At 46.7% G+C, this 19,477-nt stretch overlaps 1 protein-coding gene across 2 annotated transcripts in view; it reads left to right on the forward strand.

Moving 5' to 3' along the window:
- The window catches only part of Elp3 (elongator acetyltransferase complex subunit 3), a 66,855-nt gene extending 49,908 nt beyond the window's left edge, over window positions 1-16,947 (forward strand). For both annotated transcript variants that reach the window (XM_038309974.1, XM_038309973.1), the window contains exon 15: window positions 15,850-16,947. In XM_038309974.1, the coding sequence (XP_038165902.1) occupies window positions 15,850-15,926 (77 nt within the window). In that variant the 3' untranslated portion in view covers window positions 15,927-16,947. The remainder of the gene's footprint in view (window positions 1-15,849) is intronic.
- The last annotated feature ends 2,530 nt before the right edge of the window (window positions 16,948-19,477 follow it).

Below are 19,477 nucleotides of genomic sequence, written 5' to 3' on the forward strand. Positions count from 1 at the left end.
TCTGTCTGCAGCAGTGCTGGGTCTCCTCCCCTGGCACCCTGCAGAGGGTTCTTCAGCCAGGATGGGTTTCTATAGGAACATCCCTGGAAGGACTTCTTGGAGCTGACATGAGTTCTTTGGGAGAAAGTTTGGTGAGCACTGTTTCCTGCCTTCTGGTCTGGCAGCCCTACCATTGTAGTAAAGAAAGCCCCGTATGGACTCCTTGATTTCCTGTTTGACTCTGATCAGCCTTAACAAGGAAACACTGAACACATTTGCTGTGTGTTAGGTGCGTTCTGTATCGTGGGTCTGAGAGATCTATGGTTCAGAATTTACGGAAGGTAGATAACAAGTGTTTATTAGTGTGTTGTGTGTTAATGTTGCTTTTTCCTTCAATTTTTTTCTAAGTCATGGTGATTGTGAGTGTGTGTGAACATGCTCGTACTCACATGTATTTTAATATATTTACTTTCATTTCATGTGCATTGGTACTTTTGCCTGAATATATGTCTTTGTGAGGGTGTCAGATCCCCTGGAACTAGAGTTACAGACAGTTGTGAGCTATCATGTGTATGCTAGGAATTGAACCTGGGTGCTCTTAATCGCTAAGCCATCTCTCTAGCCCCAAATTATGTTTTAACTGGCATTTATAAAAGTCAAAAAGCAGGATGGTGGTGGCACACGCCTTTAATCCCAGCACTTGGAAGGCAGAGGCAGGTGGATCTCTGCGAATTTGAGGCCAGCCTGGTATACAAGAGCTAGTTCCAGGACAGGCTCCAAAGCTACAGAGAAACCCTATCTTGGGAAGAAAGAAAAGTCAAACAGATGCTCTGTACATTGATCTTAATACAAAATTTTCTAATGATACTGCTGTTTGTGGGGTGTTTCATGAACGGCACCATTGGATGTGACACAGAAAAGAGATGGTTGGTGAGGAGTGTGCAGGGAGCCAGTGCTCCATTCCTGCCTTGCCAGCCACTCTCCTGGTGACCTAATGAATTTCATGGTCCTTATTAATTTTTACTAAAATCAGGTTCATCAGGTTATCTTTGACCATTTAGTCTGGTATCTTGGTTAGGGTTCTAATGTGAAGAGACACCATGATCACGGCAACTCTTCCAAAGGAAAACGTTTAATTGGGGTTGGCTTACAGTAGAGGCTTAGTCAGTTGTCATCATGGCAGGAAGCATGGCAGTGTGCAGGAAGACATGGTTCTGGAGAGGGAACTGAGAGTTCTACATCTTGATCTGCAGGCTGCAGGACAACTTTGTGCTATACTGAGTGTAGCTTGAATATATGAGACTTCAAAGCCTTCCCCCACAGTTATATTTCCTCTGAATAGTGCCACTGCCTACGGACTAAGCATTTAAACACAAGTCTTTGTACACTTTACCAGCCTCTTTTCTGATACCATAGGCAACTCTTTAATTTCTTCAGTAATAAATTTCATTCTTATTCTCAGGTAGGTATTTGATGACGAAATTGATGGTGACGAAGTTCCCATAAAATATTGGTCCTGGCCGTGGCTTGTGGATACATGACTTTGGTCACCACTGACACTACTCTGTTTTCTCTGGTGTTCTCCTCAGCTCCTGATTCTGCTCTCTCTTGTCCGTGGCGTTCTTCTAAGTCACACACAGTGGTGGCATGGCTGTTCTGTCTTGACACGACTCGTGAGGAGAGGGTCCAGGGATCATTTGTCATTGTGTTGGCCTTCACCTTGGCAGTGGTTTTCTCTGTTACTTAGATTTATTATCTGGTGCTCTATCTCTGGACAGTACTAGCAACTTTGCTTTTGATTATCTGTTGCTTGCATGTATTTATTGAAAACTGTACACTGTACTTGGTGAACATAGCTCCATGAGAAACACTGAAGCTGCTTTAAGCAGTTAGATGAAGTACTAAGAGGCATTCAAGTTCACACACTTTAAAAGTACATAATTATCTTAGTAAACAGTTTTAAAGTTAACTGTCAGCTTTAACTGTAAAAATTATTTAAAAAGCAAAAATGAAATACTTAGCTTCATCATCATCAAAATCGCTAGATGTGTTAAGGGGAAAAATAAAAGAATCTATAATCCCAATACTTGGGAGTCTGAGACAGGAGGATTGCCATGAGTTCAAGGCCATCATGGGCTACAGAGTAAGACTCTTATGTTAAAAGGAGAGGTGTAATGTTGAGCTGCCTTCTGCGAACTAGATCTCCATCCACCATTGTCCCCATTTGCAGGGGAGGATGAGACTCCTCCAAGTCATTTCTCCACCAGGATTAAGTGCTTCTTTTTGCGTGTGTGTGTGTGTGTGTGTGTATAAATGGGCAAATCAGTGTGCTAAAACTAGTTAGCCAGTTAGCCAGGCAGCGGTGGCACGCCTTTAATCACAGCACTTGGGAGGCAGATGAACCCATCTCCAAATAAAATAAAATAATTTTTAAAAACTAGTTTATAAAATAATGTATTGGTAGGGACTATCGGTTAGCTGTTGTTCAATTGCAAAGCAGCTAGTCCCAGTTGTGTTCAAGGGCGCCAGTGTCTTAGCCGCACTGAAAACCCATGGAGTCTGTCTATCTGATGATCAGCAGCCTGTCCTGCTAACATCAAGAAGCAGTTTATCTCATCCTTCATTTATGGAGGAAGGGCAAGGACCTCTACTGAGAAAGCTAACTACAATGTTTCAAATGCCATCACTAATAATCACCATGGAAACCAGAAGTCTGATGTGACAATACCCATACCATTACTACGGGGGAAATATAACCATCAATAGCCACTGTTTAAAAAGCCATTTAGCACCTTCAACAGAATAAGGGATTCTTTTTTCTTCTTTTGGCAATTTTGGCTAGGTATCAGATTTAATCATGTTACTGTTTCAGTTTGCCAAGCTAATTACTATGCGGTAAGATGGACAGCTATTCCCCAAGCTCCCTGACTACCTTCGTCATAAGCAGTATTCCATTTGTGTTCTTTCAAGTAGAAAATTAATATGGCCATTGGCCAAGAGCTGTACAAGCTTGATAGATCACAGTGATGGTGAGAGATGAGAAAAAGTCTGAATGTTGATGTCAGAAACCTCTCAAGTCAGAGCCTGATGGCCATTTTGTTTAAACCTATTACGATGCCAGTGACGAGGGGAGGATAGATCTAAATACAGGGTGAGTGAAACAGTCACCGTGAATATGAGGTCATTCTTAATCATGTTATTCAAAGCCATGTGACCTAAATCTGTGACTACAGTCCCCAGTTGTCAAAAATCAATGTGTCTATACCTTATATAATCCAACATGGCTTCCTAGGACAGAAATTAATGGTCTTGTGCCCCAGAGCCCCTGATTAATAATGTTCTGTGTGGACAGAAAATAGCAGTTGTTTCCTTAGGCTATGACCAGCTGAGATTTACTTCCTGGACCTGAGAAACCTCACCTGTATCCCAGGTTCCTGCACGGCTCTTCATTTTGGGTCAAGGTTATTTTATTCTTTGCATTATAATCTAGTTGAAAAGCAGGGTCCATTTGTAGCCTATTCTGTCTGATAATGGACTCATAATCCTACCAGAGTCCCCAGAAGAACGTCTCTTTATTATGGCAGACTATTTGCTAATGGGCCAGAAAACCTGCCAAATGCAAACCGGTTTGTACCACTTGTGCGTGTGTGTTAATACAGGACTTAGCAAAAAATAAGAGAGAGTGTTTCCTCTTTTGTGCTCTCTCCTTCACCCTTCATATAATTTTCTTTTAAGTAAATTACCCTGTAGCATTTTCTAACTAAATGCACGTTTTCTGGCTTCCATGTGTCTTCTTCCACTTTGATATTTTAACAGTAGGTCATACATGTTGCTTTTTTGATATGTGTTCCAGTGGGCTTGTTTTTTATCATTACTATCATCTTGCTTTTAAAGACAATAGATGCATCATAAAGTATTATGCTGTTACAAGTCCTCTATTAACGTCAGCATATTTAATCAGACTGGCATTGATGGCATAGAATACTATTCAGCTAGATAACAAGTTGACTGCGTGCTTGCTAATTGGTGTCTCTTGTAGTTCAGCCACGGAAGCATTGTTGCCTGGCTTATCTCAGGAATACTTATTCCTTGGCTTGACATTTGTCCCTTGTAGATGCATCAGGTCCCACTTTGTTGTAAATGAATAAGGTCCCAGATTGTAGCACTTCGCATTAAACCGTCGCGCTCTAAGTATCATATGACCTCCTTAGTGCTCGTGCTCGGTGTTCCTCAGTAGGCTGCCATTTAAATCTTGTGGGTTTCTGAGTCTTGGGGACATTTCCTCAACAGAAGCAGTAGCACTGATACACTAGCTTGGCGGCAGTGGAAGAACTGCATGTTGGCATTTACCTTTTAGCTGCCTTGTGTTTCAGAACTGTCTGCCATCCAGAGGCTAGCCTTGTTCCCATGGCCATACTCTAGGTTTCTCCCCAGTCCCGTTCCTTCTGGTTTGTGGATATTGGCAGTAATGGTTGTGTGCTTTTGCTTAGGAGGAGGAACGGGTCTCTAAAGTTCTGGGAGCTTTGAGGTTATTGGCTGTCTGCCTTTATAAAGCTGAACGCTGCTCAGGTTTCTTGTGGAGCAGCAAGCCCTCTTTAAGGGACCGCCATACTTTGGTCTGTTATCATGCTATTGCAACCTTAACTCCTCATCAACTCTCCCAGGAACAGTATTGGGTGTTTTCTCTATAAACATTTGACATCGCCTTTGCCCATTAATTTAATAACTTTTTATTGTTTGTATCTATTAGAGTCAGGATTCTCTCCCTTACGGCGAATAGACATTGATAGACAGTAGTGAAAACGTTGCTGCAGCCGCTAAGCCAGGGGCTCTAGAGCCGCTTACTTAGGGGTCTCTGCCTCCGTCGTACCACAGGCATAGTCTCACTCTCCTGGCATCCTGGCCTGAGTCTGGGCCCTGACAAGTTCTCTCTCGGAAACAAAGGATAAGGTGGTAGTTGTGGGCCAGTTTATTAATGCCACCCCACTGTGCCTCCCTGAGCAGGTGGTTGTCTAGTGTGCCTGCCACCTGAGGACTGTTTGTGTCCATGAGGCCCTTTCCTTCTCCCTGTGCATGGTGCACAAGTTCCTGGTTGCTCAGATTACTTAACTAACACAATCCTCCTCCTGCTTCTAATCTAGAGGTTTAAAAGAGAAATTATTTATTTGCTTAATGGTGCTATGTGAGAACTTCAGCAGGACATAGAGATAGGCCTGGTCTGTGCTGTGACAGGACTTAGCTGGGGTGGCTTCAGAGCTGGCTAGTTCTGACACCAAAGAGAAATAGTTCTTCTCCATTGGTTGGAAGTCCTTAGGAAGAATTGATACCAATTCTTTTCAAATCTGATGGGTAGAATTACCTACAGCTATTTGATCCTGGCCTCCCCAACCATCTAAAGAATGGGGGGGGGGGGGCGACATTTGATTGTGATCCTGGTTCTCCTTGCTGTAGTTTAGACCCTGTTCTCTGTCAGGTTTTGTGTTTCTGAAGAGTTTCTGTGTTTCATGTGGGTTGTCTAAGGTGTTTGTTCCTAATTTTTCCATAGTTTGCGCTCATAATATATTTCTATAAACACAGTAGTAATGCCTCCTCTTATTAAAAATGGTTTGATACATTTATCTAATGGGGGGCAACTACATGTGTCAGGGTCAGGACAACTTTAGAGAGTCGTTTCTCACCTTCCACCTGTGTGATAGATGTCAGGGATTGAACTTAGGCTAGCAGGCCTGGGCCCGCTCCTTTACGGGGGAGCCCTCTCTCCAGCTCCTTGTTGCTGCTGTTTTGCACTTGTTTTGTTTACTAGTTTAGATTCATGTGTGTGAGTGTAAACAATGTCCCCACTTGTTTCTCTTCTCTCTGAGGTGAGATTGAGCAGCTTTCAGAATGAACTTTTGATTTTATTTTCTGTTCAATATTTTATCCCTAGTTTCTGTCATCGCCTTTCTTGTGCTAGGTTTGAGTTTAATATGCTCATTTTTTATCTCCGACATTTCTCGATTTTGAGATATTTCTTATTTTCGGTGTGACCATTTGCAGCTATAAATTTCCCTCTGAACGCTGCCTTTGCTGGACTCAGTGTATATGGGAATGAAATGTATTCAGTTGTTTTTTAGACAGGGATCTTTCTCTGAGGCCCAGATAGGCCTAGAACTCACTGTACTGCAGGTAGGCTCAAGCGTATGGCAGTCTTCCTCCATTAGCTGTGAGTCCCGGGTTATAGGAGTGATCCATCGGCCTGCTTTGCTCTCAGTCTTGTTGGCATAGTAGTTTCCAACTCCCCGAGATTACTTCTTTGACCTGTTGGCCATTTAAGAGTATATTACTGGGGGCTGGAGAGATGGCTCAGTGGTTAAGAGCATTGCCTGCTCTTCCAAAGGCCCTGAGTTCAATTCCCAGCAACCACATGGTGGCTTACAACCATCTGTAATGAGGTCTGGTGCCCTCTTCTGGCCTGCAGGAATACACGCAGACAGATTATTGTATACTAAATAAATAAATAAATATTTAAAAAAAAAAGAGTATATTACTTAATTTCCACATATTTATTATGTGTTCTACAGTTTTCAGTGTGTGTGTATGTGTATGTGTGTGTCAGCCTCACAAGTAATTGTCCAGGTCTGAACATTGGTACCAAGTCCTGTTCGAGGTAGAGAGAGCACCTCGACAGTTGGAGATGGGTGGAGACCCCATCCTAGCCTCCATGGTCATTGCCCTGGAAGTTTTTCCATGGTGGAAAGCACCAGCTGACCCACGGTGCAGGGCCTGCTCTGTGTCTGCCTAGAAGCCGCGTCTTAAGAGGCTTCCAGCTCAGCTGTACACCTCACAAATACCGGGTACCATGGTTTTCTGAGGTAGCTATAAGAAGCGAGTGACCCCAGCACAGCTGCATCACCAGAGTCCCACCCGTTCTAGATCCCCCCTTCTGTGGGCGCTGCAGCATGAGGCCCCGCCTCTAGTTACGCTCTCCACCTGTGTACCTCTTACTGATTTCTGGTTCCATTCCACGCTGGTAGGAAAGGGTATTTTCTGGCTTGACATGGTTACCTCGGAGAACACACCGTGTGCGCCTGTGAAACGTTTGCTCTGCTGTTGGCAGTGGCCCTAGCCCATCTGTCCCTCCCTCTGTGTGCTGTTTTTACCACAGGTTACCTTCAGACTTGTGTGTTCATCAACGTAGGTTTATAATTATTGTTTATAGATTTGCCTTTTAGATTCCATAGGAAGTAAAGAGAAATTGTAAATTAAAACTAATGGCTTTATGTTTGTTTGTGTGATTCCCTTTATGGTGCTCTTTAGTTCTGATTGCTCCAGGTTCTTTAAGCCTTCCTTATGAGGCAAGCCTGCTAACAAATGCCTTAGCTTTTGTTTATCTAGGAATGTCTTTCTCCTTTGTCCTTGTCAAATGTAGAATTCTGGTTGGCTGGTCATTTTCTTTGAGTAGTTTAATAAGTAATCCCACAGTTCAGACTTCTTTGGTTTCTTCTGTCAACTGTCAGTCACAATGAAGACTGCTTACATGTGACAAGTCATTTCTCTGGCTGCTTCAGAGTCTTGATCCTCAGTTGGCTTCTGGCCAGAGGCCATGGCCCGTCCATTCACCAAGCATTCCCCTCACTATTGCGTTTGGCAAGACCTGGTATCACAAGATAGTTTCTTGTGATTTCGACGCTGCCTTCTGGAACCTCCTACTCTACCATTTAAAGTCCGTGTCAGAGAAGTCAGTAGAAGAGAGCGGTCTTGCTCCAGGCAGTGGATTTTCCCAGTCCTTGGCTTCTTAGAGATGTGATTGTGGTTGGAGACAAGAGAAGGCAGTGGGAGCGGCTGGTGCCATCGTGTGCTTCTGCTCTGGTCGCAGTAGCCACGCCACTTTCAAATCAGACAGCACGCGCTCGCTTAAGAAAAGCTTGCAGGGTGCCGGGAACATCACCGTGGGAAATGATGGAATGTGGGAAATCCAAATTCTGTTTAGATTTCTAAGTTTCCTACTTTGGGTCTGTGTTCCTTTTTACTGTGTAATCTTCAAAGACCCCTTGCAAATGTGCAAAAGACATTTAGGCTGCTGGGTAGCAGAGTTCTTCAGGTACCCTCTTTCCAGTCAAGAAAAGGATATTAATGACTTGCCATAACTAGCTACCTTGAAGAAGAACTCAGTTTTATGCTCCTAACCTTTATCAATTTTGTAATATTTTTTTTCCTTTTTAACAACATGAGAGAGATTATCTGAAAGACTTCGGGTCATTGAGTTAATTGGTTCTTTTTTAGATGTTGAGAATAAAAGCTTTTCCCCTACTTCCATGTCAGTGTGTTTTGAGTGAAATATTGCCATCCTTTTAGATCAGTGAGTTGCAATAAAGTCTCATTTCAATAGTAAATGAATGAAACTAATGAATATATTTCCCTGTATTAATACTGCAGCACATACATAGCCCTGGATAGATAGCTGATTAATTGAGCAAAAATAATTGAAACTGTTTCTTTAATTTGTTTTATTTTTTATTAAGTGACATAAACCATCATCTCACATTTTTATATCTAATTTTTTAAAACTCAGATTTCAGCTTCATGGGATAGATTAGTGTATTTTGTCTTTCTCATTTGAAGCTTGGCCATGGGAGTATGGTGATGTGGGCTCAATCTTCATTCAATCCAGTTATAATTACTAATGACAAAGGGCAGCCTTGTACCCCAAGAGCAGAAGTGTCAGAGAACAAGAATAACCTCCAGATTTCTAATCCTTTCCTTGTCAGCATGAAAATGTCTAAATCATTTACCAACATTTTCTTCCGTTGCAGAATACCAGGATGCAATTTGTGAGCACTTGCTCATTTGAGCCCCTGCATTATTTCTTCCTCTGTTCTGTTATCCCATGGCCTTTGCCAGCTGGAATCCCAGCCTGAGTTCTCTTATGTTTCCATCCGTGTGAAGGGTCGATTCATTTTCCCAGTGAAGTAATTATTCGTGTAGTTGAAACTGTCCCCTTTTTAATTTAATTTTATAAGCTTGGCGGTAAACTGTAACAGGTAGCAAGGGAGCCTGTTCATGTCGGACTGTGAATTGTTTGGCCACAGCCATGTGTCTTAGTCTGTCAGACTGCTGCAACAGATACTAGAAGAAGTAAGAGATTTGCTTGATCTGATGATAGTTCACGGTCCAAGGCATCAGCATATTTGGTATTGTGTGCAGGTCATTCATCCAAGGGGACACCCTTGTGTCTTCACATGGTTGAAGGGCAGAAAGATAAACAGGCTCCCTCAAATCCTCTGTAGGGGCCCAGATTCTATTCACAGGACTTCACCCCATACCTTAATCACCTTCTGAAGGCCTCACCTGTTAGGCTATTGCTCTGGGGTTGAAATCTTCACACGAGCATTTAGGGAAAGAGCTGCATGTGACACCGTGCAGATGGAGACAGCCTCATTCTAGAACCCTTGCTGGCCCTCCCCATTACAGGGCCCTTCCCTCCTCAGCTTTCTCTCTTCTCCTAGTGTCCTGACTTTTGTGATATTTTTCCTACCTAATTGCACATCCTTTAGCTGTATAGTTTAGTGCTCCTGATGTTAAATAGGTGGAATTATGTTGCGTGTTCTTTGGTCTAGCTGTGTTTGCTCAGCTCTGTGGGGAGACTGGGCCAGCATGTGCTATGGTTGTCATTTCTGCTGATAGTGCAGATCCTTTCTGTGAGTGTCCCATGGAGCAGCTCAGCCTTGCTGGGTGTCTGGGTGGTGAAGCGGCTCCCATGATGTGGAGCTGTGTTCTTTCTGGCCTTTAGTGCTGTGGCGCACAGGTCTTTGAGGGTATCCCCAAACTGCTCTGACGCTCTTGTTAGTTGCGTATCCTATGGTTTTTTCAAACTGTCTTTGTTTTCGTCTGGTTTACCATGTTGTTTACTAGGTAGGGCTTTCCTGCTCCACCTTTGTCTGCCTTCTTCAGTTACTGCAGTGTTTTTTCTAGTCAGTTCTGAATGGCTTTTATCCTCTAGCTAATGTTGGCTTCCACTGCTCTCTCCCCACTTTTCCTGAGGCTCCAGTTGTACCTATTTTAGACCTGGTTACATATCCACTGACTATCATATCCTCTCCCCAGCACATGCAGTTTCACTGTGGTCTACTGACTGCTTTTGGCCAAATCCCCTGCTGTGTTTATTCCCCTGATCTGCTGCCCAGCAATACCTCCTCCTTCTCTTCCTCCTCCTCTTCCTTCTCCCCACCCCCCCCCCCAAGGGTCTTGCTATGTACACATAGCCCTGGCTGGCCTGGAACTCACAGAGATCTATCTGCCCTCCTCTGCCTCTTGAGTACCCTGACATACCTGGTCTTCGTCCTACTTTTTTTTTTAACTGTCTGGATTCCAGTATCTTTTCAGATCTGTCCTGTCATGATTTATGAGTTCAGTTGATTGTAGACATGCTTAGATTCGGCCTCTTTCTCCTCACATGGTTTACAGCATCCCGTTTACAGCCTTTGTCAGGCGGCTGCCACCTGGAGTCCCTACAGCCTGTTGTCTCTCCTCATGGTGTCTTGGTGTACTCTGCCACAAGGATTTGCTCTCAGTAATGCTTTAAACAGTAGCGGTGTTGGCCACCTTCCAGGGAGACTTCTGCGTCCCTTTGCCCAGCCTCTGGGAGTGCTGGCTGGCCTAGGTCCTGTGGGGACCCTGCTGCATTCACTCTCTGGCTGTCCTGCTGGGGCATCTTGGCTCCATCTTGACCAGGCTCCCAATTCCAGTCCCTGGTTCTTGACCTCTTGAGTCTATGAAGCAGCTCCATCCCTCGGTGGTTCCTGTTCAGCCCTGTCAGGGTTGAGGAGTGTGGGGGTTGCAGCTAGCCAGGCCACTCACCTGACCAAGCTGTGTGCATCTCCCTGCCCTTCCAGCTGCCTGGGTCAGAACAGCCACCCCACTTCCTACCTCATCATTAGTAGCTGTAAGACTCTGACAGCTTTGAGATTGGAGCGTTTTAAATTTTGCCCACATATTTTCAATGTCCTCAGCCTGTACTGAATCCCGTTGTCTTTCTGTGGTATCCAGGCCCAGTTATCTTTTCCACGTAGGCTGACTACTCTGCTCTTCCTCAGAGTCTGGTTTCCGTCTTTGTCACCTCTCTTACTCTTCATCATAATCTGAGTGTCGTTCCTTCAGTTTTGAAGTGGCGATGACCACCGTTTGTCAAGTTTTCCCTGCACGTCTCCCCCTCTCCAGTAGTCCTCCCTGTGTTGGGTGCGGTCATTGCCTGCCGTGGGATTTACTTTCTTTCCAACCCTTCTGTTAAAATGAAAGGTTGCTGTCTCAGTTTCTACAGTGGTTGTCACACAAAAGACCTTGAGACCTGGACACAAATGCAGAAGGTCAAGGCGGTCATGACAGGCTAAGTCCTCCCTGTGCTGTCATAGAAGAGTGTGTTTCTCATGCATCAGAGTGGGAGTGGCAGGGGAGCACTCCTAGGTGTGTAGGTGCCTGGGTCTGAGGGGAAGTTCTTCCTCTTCCTCCTGTGAGCTGAGTTATGGCCTGTTTGGCCATAACACACACACACACACACACACACAGCCACACAGCCACACACAGCTTTTAACATGAATGCTGAGGATCTGCACTAGAGTCCCTCTTCATCCCCTGAACTATCTTCCCCATCTTCCATAGTGTAGAACTTAAACAACTGAGTTTGTTCCCTTTGTGTCTTGGTTAACTGTTTTAATCTACACACACACACACACCATGTACTTGACCTCATTATGCAGCCATAGTTAACCCTCTCCCATAGCCAGTGGCTGAGGCAGTTAACAAGGAGTCTTGAGTAGTGTCCTCTATTCCTCCTTAGAGCAGGCAGAACTATGTTTTAAGCTAAGTGGCATCGCACGAAGCCAGGGAGAGGGGATCAGAGAGCAGGGCTTCTTTCTGTGTCAGGGGCTTGGAGTCTACGCATGTTCAGCATAGAGAACGTTCCTGAGATGCAGTCACTGCCAGTGTCCAGGTTTGTAGGTGCCCTAGGAGGCCAGTGACTCTTGGCAGCCAGACTTGGATATCGTCTACCTATAGAGCGTCCCCACTGCATGCTGAGTGCCCCCTCATCTGGAGCAAGTCATGCCCTCTTCCTTTAATCTCCACTTTGCCTGGGGAATCATTCCCTTGAAAGAAGACAGCAGAAACCATTTGATAACTGCTTGTAGTCTGCACAGTTAAGTCTGTTCACACACATTTCCTCCTCCCAAAAGACCTAAGGCAGAAATGGAGGCCAAGGAGATAACTCGGAGGCTGGTCACATGTGCGAGTATTGCTGTAGATGGTTTTTGTGGTTTTCTTTTTCTTCTTGCCTCATTTTGGCATTGTCACAGCTGGCAAAGTAGTGACCATGCAGATTTTTACTCTGCCTACCATAAAAGTGAGATCCTTATGACGTAGATAAGTTCTGACTGTGGACCAAGTAATCCTGAAGATAAACAAAGCCAGACTTCAGACTGTACCTCTCCCCACTGTTGCTGCTCCTCTGATAACTGGGGGCTCTATAGTGAGTACCCCAGAGACCACGGCCAATAGCACTTGACTCCTCGGCAGCCCACGCAAGCAATGGCGTGGAGAACTCCTCCTTGCACAGCTGTGTGCTGCTTCTGTAGGGAAGAGGCAGCAGCAGCCAGGCTGATCTGGGACCAAGACAGCCCAGCACATCAGCACAGTCCAGGAGGCCACCTGACGTCAGCTCCAAAGGGTAATTGCTTTCTCCTGGCTGACTAACACAAGGAAAGTTACCGTGACTGAGGACTTTGCCTGGGCCCCACAAAGGGCCTTCAGGCAGCCGGGTGATGCCACATTCCCTTTCCAACTGGCTAGTTTGTCTGGCAGGTTGGAGAAATAGGCAATTAACTTCAGGAAACAAGATGCCTAAGAAGATGTGGGGGTGGAGGGAGTGGAGTTTGGACCAGCCAGAGGCCAGGCTTTCCACAGTATTGGAAGGTTCTCAAGAGCCCCAGGAACTGACTGTTGTATGTTCCTAAGCTGGCCAGAGAGGGTCCCAACAAAGCCCCAATGCCTTTTCCAACCTGGTCTCAGAGACCCAGTTCTATGTGAAGGAGGAGGCTCACTTGGAGTAATCGCTGAGAAATGTTCCCATGAGCTCCAGGAAAACCCATGTCTTAGCCGGGTACCCATCCAGGAACTCAGGGCTCTCACATCCTGGTTATCCAGGCTTGTCTCGGCCTGTGATCTATAAAAGTACTTTGCCGAGAAGCACATCTTAAAACGAGGCCACCATCTTGCTTTGACAGGGACCATACAAATGAACAGAATTATGTGTGTTTAAGACCTGAACTAAGTAAATCTGAGGGGATTACTTGAGACACCCCCAAGCAGAAAGTTAGTGGCCAGGCGTCAGGGGTGAACCAGCCACTGTGGGAGCTGCATGATGACTTACAGGCTAAGTAGACCTGTGACTCCACTTTCAGATGCTTGAGACCCTTACAGCATAAGTAAGTGCATGGAAAATGGTGCCCTTCAGCCAGCAAGGTGGGGATCTGAAAGGTTCCAAAAGGCAGTTCCTCCTCCTTCCGTGTGTAGTCCTCCCGGCGCCTGGCTCACAGTGCCACACCGGTTTCAGTTTTCTGTAGTGTGTCCTACAGTAGCACTTTTCTCTGTGTGTACACAACATGAAAATAACGAGCGTGTAATAGGTCCCCAGACACTTACTATATCCTGACTCTGCTACTCACTGTAATAACTCCAGCGACAAAAGCTGTTGGCTTCAAGAGGAGGGGAGGCAGACACAGTGGAATAGAGCTTGCAGTGCTGAACCAGTGGCTGTGCCTGAAGTCTGCCCTGCTAGCCATGACGGAGAGGTGTTGATCCTGTAAGTGGGGCTAGCCTCTGGCTAGAAGAAAGAAACCCCCCCGGTCTCCAGTGCCTGAGCTGGGACTGGAGGGCAGTCAGGCAAGAGCTGCATGGGGGTGAGCATGGCTGATGAGTGGGGTCAACCCGGTCAGCCTGTTCTGTCCTCTGATACCACAAGGGCCATTTAGGCAGGGTTGGAGTGTGGAAGAACTTGTATTTCAGGTGGGCTTTCAAGCTTTAGGACCTGCCGTTAGTGATCCTAGGCTCTGAATCTGGACTTTATGGTTGCTCCACCAGTGGGATTATCTTTCTGTCCTCACACACCGATGTGGGTCACCAGGAAGGACCCTGCTCTGTGACTTCTTACATAGGTCATGCCTGCTCCGGCTTTCACCAAGTTGGTGCCAACTATAAAAAGGTCTTTCGTCAGGCATGGAGTTTGCTGTTCCGTGGCTGCTGAACTGGGTTCTAGAAGGAGCTGGGCACAGGCCACTGTGTCTGTACCTGTAGCACATTGCGTTGTCCTGATCCTGGCTTCCTGACTGCCTCCTCTCCTGCCCCACTCTGCCTTATTTTGCTGAATCCGTCAGATTCTTAAAACACTTTAAAATGTGTACTAAGTGGTGGTACCCTTGCGGTTCTGTAGTGAGGTGTGACACACATGTAGTAAAGAGAAGTGTCAAGATGACAGCTTTAGTAGCAAGTGTGTATCCCCGTGTGACTACTTCCTGGGTGCGTGACAGCGTTCTCAGCACCCCAGAGGCCCCAAACCCTTATCATCTTTCAAATTTAACTGTCGTCCAAATTTTGGAGTCTCCCATGTCTGGATTTTGAAATGGAATGTTTTATTATCTGGTTCCATCCACACGGTTCTGGGAAATTTCTCCATATGCATACAGATAACAGTTGTTTCTCACTGCTGTGTTATATTCCCTGGTGAATATACCCACCTACTACTGGAGAGATTTGGGTTCCCGCTTATCTTGGGGGTTACAATGTTTTGTCTCTAGTCGGACATAGCACTTCTCTGCTGAGGGGATGGATACCTGCAGGGTCATGGAGTATGCCCTCAGATCTAAAACTTGGGGAAGGGTGGCCCTTCGGGCTTTGAGCCTTCCTGTTGTCAGTCCGAGCTGCTGCCTGTGCCCATTTTTCTTATGTCCACCAGTCCCTTGCTCTGCACCAAGCGTGTTGGGCAGAAGTCGTAATAATAACACGACAAGAAGTGTGCAAGACAAGAGTGTGGTTCCCCTGGTTAAAGTTAGTCCTGGTGAACGAGCCTCGTCCGTCGAACTCTGAAGGGGGTGGAACTGATGGCGAGGGTGTTCTGTTCCTTGTTGGTGTGAGATTGGAGTGTTTACAACTGATGTCTGAGACCGAGGCATCTCACCGCTCTACCTCTCAGTAGTTGTCAGAACTGATTTAAGTTGGCATCCACAGAGAACTGGCGAGCTGTTTGGTGAGAAAAGTCCTCCTTTCTCCTCACAAACTATGTGTCCTGTGAGCCAGGGCCCTTCCCTCAAACCCATTTCTCTGGCGACAGCTGAAGAAAGAAATTTTTTTTCTGTGACCCCTTGTGTACTCCAGCACCTCAGGAGCCATGTTTAGCTGTGCATGCTTCTGCTATGCAAGCTGTGTGGAAATCCCGTTTTTCCATCTGCTGCTGCCTTGTTCACCTCCAGAATGCCATTTGGAATATAGGCCTCCCATAGTGAACTCTCCGCTCCTTGTTCATCTGCATTCCCTCGCGCACTGGTGCATGCAGACCCTGAAACATACTTTAGGTATATCCATTGTGGCCTCATAAGTGTGCACGCCAAATACCCTGGTCCTGTGCTAGCAGTTGGGAAAGGGCGTTTGTCCTACACAGCAATCCGTATGTTCATACAACTAGACATCGGCATAATCGCAATGGAACAGATTTACTATGCTGAGAGCAGTTTGGGCGGCGGTGCAGTCTGAATGAGAGACAAGGCGTGAGGCTGGGGGCCCGTGCTGGCTCTGACAACTGCTAAGCTGAGGCTGACTAGAGCTCTGTTTACTTTGTCTCCCTTGCAGGCGTTGGCACCAGGGATTACTACCGAAAGATGGGCTACAGATTACAAGGCCCGTACATGGTAAAGATGCTAAAATAATGGCCACGCCAGTATACCTTCGTGCAGCAACCTCCCTGGCAGAAGACCAAAAGTAGGGTCTCTTGAATACCCAGCAGTGGCTAAGCAAGTAGATGAACCTACACCCCACCCCTTTGTGAAGTATTGTGCCCTCCCCTGTGGCTGCTAGCTCCCAGCTCTAGCCTCTCCTGGCAGAGGCTGGACCTACCCCCTTTGTGTACCCGTGGAGTTACTTCTGCTTTTGAGGCTTAAATGATGTTTCTAGTTTCTAATTCTGCATGAAGGCTGCAGGTGACCCATTTGGGCTCCGGCGCTGTGACAAAAGCCAATCAACTCCTTTGACCATCATCGCTTGTGATTGTCATCTAAGGGGCAGCTTCGGGAGGAGATTATTTATATACTCCAAAGATGAAAGCTGGACTGCAGCACAGAGAAGCTGTCAGCGTGACTCTCTGGCCTGGAACCACGTGCATGTTCACCCTGGAACTGAGAAAATGAGATTTGCACAGGAAGTCATTCAGTGACTGTGCTTCTGTCTTGAAATGTGCTGTTTGGGAAAAGAAGAGCTGAGGTTGTGGGCTGTGTTGATAAGCTTAGTGCCAGCCTTCACCAGCCATCCTGTCGTGAGCCTGCCCTGACCCAGGCTGTCACAGAAGCCCCGACATCTGCAGGATGGTGTGAGCTAGCTCTGTGCCAGCCAGTTCTTCTGTCCTAAGCAGACATGGTCCAGTGTGCATAGCCAGATCCTCACGGCCCTGGTCGAGACTAGTCCATCCTCAAAAGTGTCTTTCTGCATGCTAATTGTGTAGGTGGGGTGTTGGCGGTGCTGCATGGAGACGGTAGGAGTTGAGGTGTGTGGAGCAGGCCTGCCTGACCTGCACAGAGGGTGGCGGGTTTCCCAAGGCTCCTTCGTTCATCTAGTCCACTGAGTAGTCTAGGCTCTGGGAGAGAGCCTGCCTCTCCTGGGCATCTGCCATTCCCATCGGTGTGTGATGAAAACTGTTCTCTAAAGGTCTGAAAATAAAGTCTTTAGTGTAAAGGAGAAGTGGTGTGGAGCTTTCTTCCCTCGCCCTGTAAACACCATGGCATTGGTCAGGAATTCACAGGTTTCACTCTGGTGACACCATGTGTTTTCCCCCAGGTGCTGCTTGCCTTTTCATTAACGCTGCTGAAAGCAAGTGGCGCAGGGTTTCTCAGGGGCGCAGTGTGACTCTCCAGCCACTTTCTGATAATGCGGTTTGGGGGATTTAGCTCTTAGACATTTCCCCCATAAATGCAAAAGCATTAAACTAATAAAGCGCACACCTCCAGCTTTCACGGCCGCATTACAGGAGCTGGTGCATGCTGGGCCAGCAGAGGGCCGAGGCTTCCTACCTGCAGTGTGCCTAGGTAGTGTGTCCCCGGGTCTCCACTTGCTCATCTCTCCCATTCACACAAGGGAGCCACCGGGAGACAAGCACATACAATGTTTGGTTTTAATGGTGGCTACTCAGAGCAAGAATTTCAAACAAGCAAGGGACCCCTGACACCCTCACCTCCCCTTCTTGTGGACCTCGGTGCCTGGTCCGTCTGACACTCAGCCCCGCATTCCAAGGTGCCCTTCCCAGCTCACCCCCAGCCCACCTTGGCATGCATCTCTGGAGGCTGCACAAGTCCGCAGAAGATGCAGAGCTTCACCAGGTGTCACAGCTCCTGACCTAGCATCTCATGACCAAAGTGCCTGGCCTGTGTTGCACTTGGTGTAGCTGCCACCTTGACTGGTCCAGCCTCCGAGACCTGTATTGCTCAAGCCAAGGCATCTTGTAAGGAAGATCAGCTGCCTTGCTCCTGCCACCTTGACTCAGTCCTGCCAAATACACGGCTTATTTTTGACCTGCACTGAACACCTTTGGCAATGGCCTCAGTGCTCTCAGGTCGCTCTGCTGCGGTCAAGCTTTGGACTAGGGAGGTGGCCCAGAGGGTGACTCAGGGATTTTATTCCTGTGAAGAGACATCACGATGAAGGCAACTCTTATAAAGGAAAACATTTAATTCTGGGCAGGGAGCATGGTGGCATGCAGGGAGACATGGTACTGGAGAAGTAGCTTAGAGTCCTACATCTTGCAGGCAACAGGAAATCAACAGACATACTGGGTGGTATCCTGAGCATAGGAAACCTCAAAGCCGGCCCGCACAGTGACATGCTTCCTCCAACAAGGCCATATCTCCTAATAGTGCCATTCCCTAAGAGATTATGGGGACCAATTACATTCAAAACTACCACAAAGGATAAAACGGCTCCTGTGCAAAACTGACATCTGAACCCCAGAACCTAGGAAAGAAGTCCCATGCGGCAGCCTGCATCTGTAATTGGGAGGCTGAGGCAGGAATCATCCAGAAGCTCAGGTTAGCCAGCCTGGTGTACCTGGCACAACCGAAACAACCAGAGAGACCCTACCTCAACCAGCCAGAAGTTCCTCTGACCTCTGCATGTGTACCATGGCATGTACACATTGTACACACATACTTTTTTTTAAAAATCAAACTATCAAAAACATACTGAAATTTATCTAAAGAGAAATACATTAAAGCATATTGTCACAGAGCCTGGAACAGAGCAATACTTATAAATTTAGGGAAAAGTTCCTTTTCTGTTTCCCACCCCTACAGAACAAAGTGTACTAAAAAAAAAAATCAATTTTCATCAAAGGTGTTAAGGGTATTTTTTTTTTTTTTTAAGGTTATCACCCAGTTAGTCGTTGGCTCCCAGAGAGGGCTTGAGTTGATGGGAGGAACTGGACAGGTCTGGAAACTGCTGGGAGCTGCAGAACTCTACCTTCTGAGCGTTGGCTATGTGTGTAACATGAAAGAAGCCGTCATTGCTGCAGGACAGCATAAGAGTCAGATGAGGTGCAGTCTGTCACAGGAGCCGGGCATCACGAGGACAGTCACTGCACCAATGGAGTGGCTTCCCCACCACGGGTGCCTTGGGCCAGAAACCACAATGGAAATAACTTGCCTCCCTTGAGTGGCACTTATGAGGTTCAGATGAGCCCATGTGGGCCAACCTCTTAGAACCAAGCCTGTGTGGCAAGGCACAAGGAGAACCAGCTGGCATGACTAATGTCTAGGAAGGCACACTGTCAGGCCTGTGGCTCCAGCAAGAGTTTCTTACCTGGCACTGGACTCTGCCATTCTCAAAGCGTTACAAAGGTAGTATCGACATGTGCATCCAGCATCCAGGCCACCGCCCCTGTCATCCAGATGCACCCTCTCTCCATCACGTGATCTACAGGGGCCGAGACACTAGAGGAGCATGAAAACGCCATGGTCATTCTGAGGGTGGCCTAGGAAGTTACCAGCTGCCTGCCGTGGAGCTGGCAGGGCACTCACGGAGGGGTCCCTTCAAGAGTTCGGCAGCCTTCTGTGGTTGGAGCATACATATTTCTATGTAGTAAGTGTGGACTTTTCCCCACCTTGTTGTGGGGAAAAGGTTGGTGGTTGTGAATGAATTGCCTTGGAAGCCAAAACAGAAAGAAAACCAAGCACACTGTCTTGAGTGCGCTCCATGAAACAGAGGGCTAGACGATAGC

The sequence above is a fragment of the Arvicola amphibius genome, chromosome 13, assembly GCF_903992535.2.
Source record: "Arvicola amphibius chromosome 13, mArvAmp1.2, whole genome shotgun sequence".
Lineage (NCBI taxonomy): Eukaryota > Metazoa > Chordata > Mammalia > Rodentia > Cricetidae > Arvicola > Arvicola amphibius.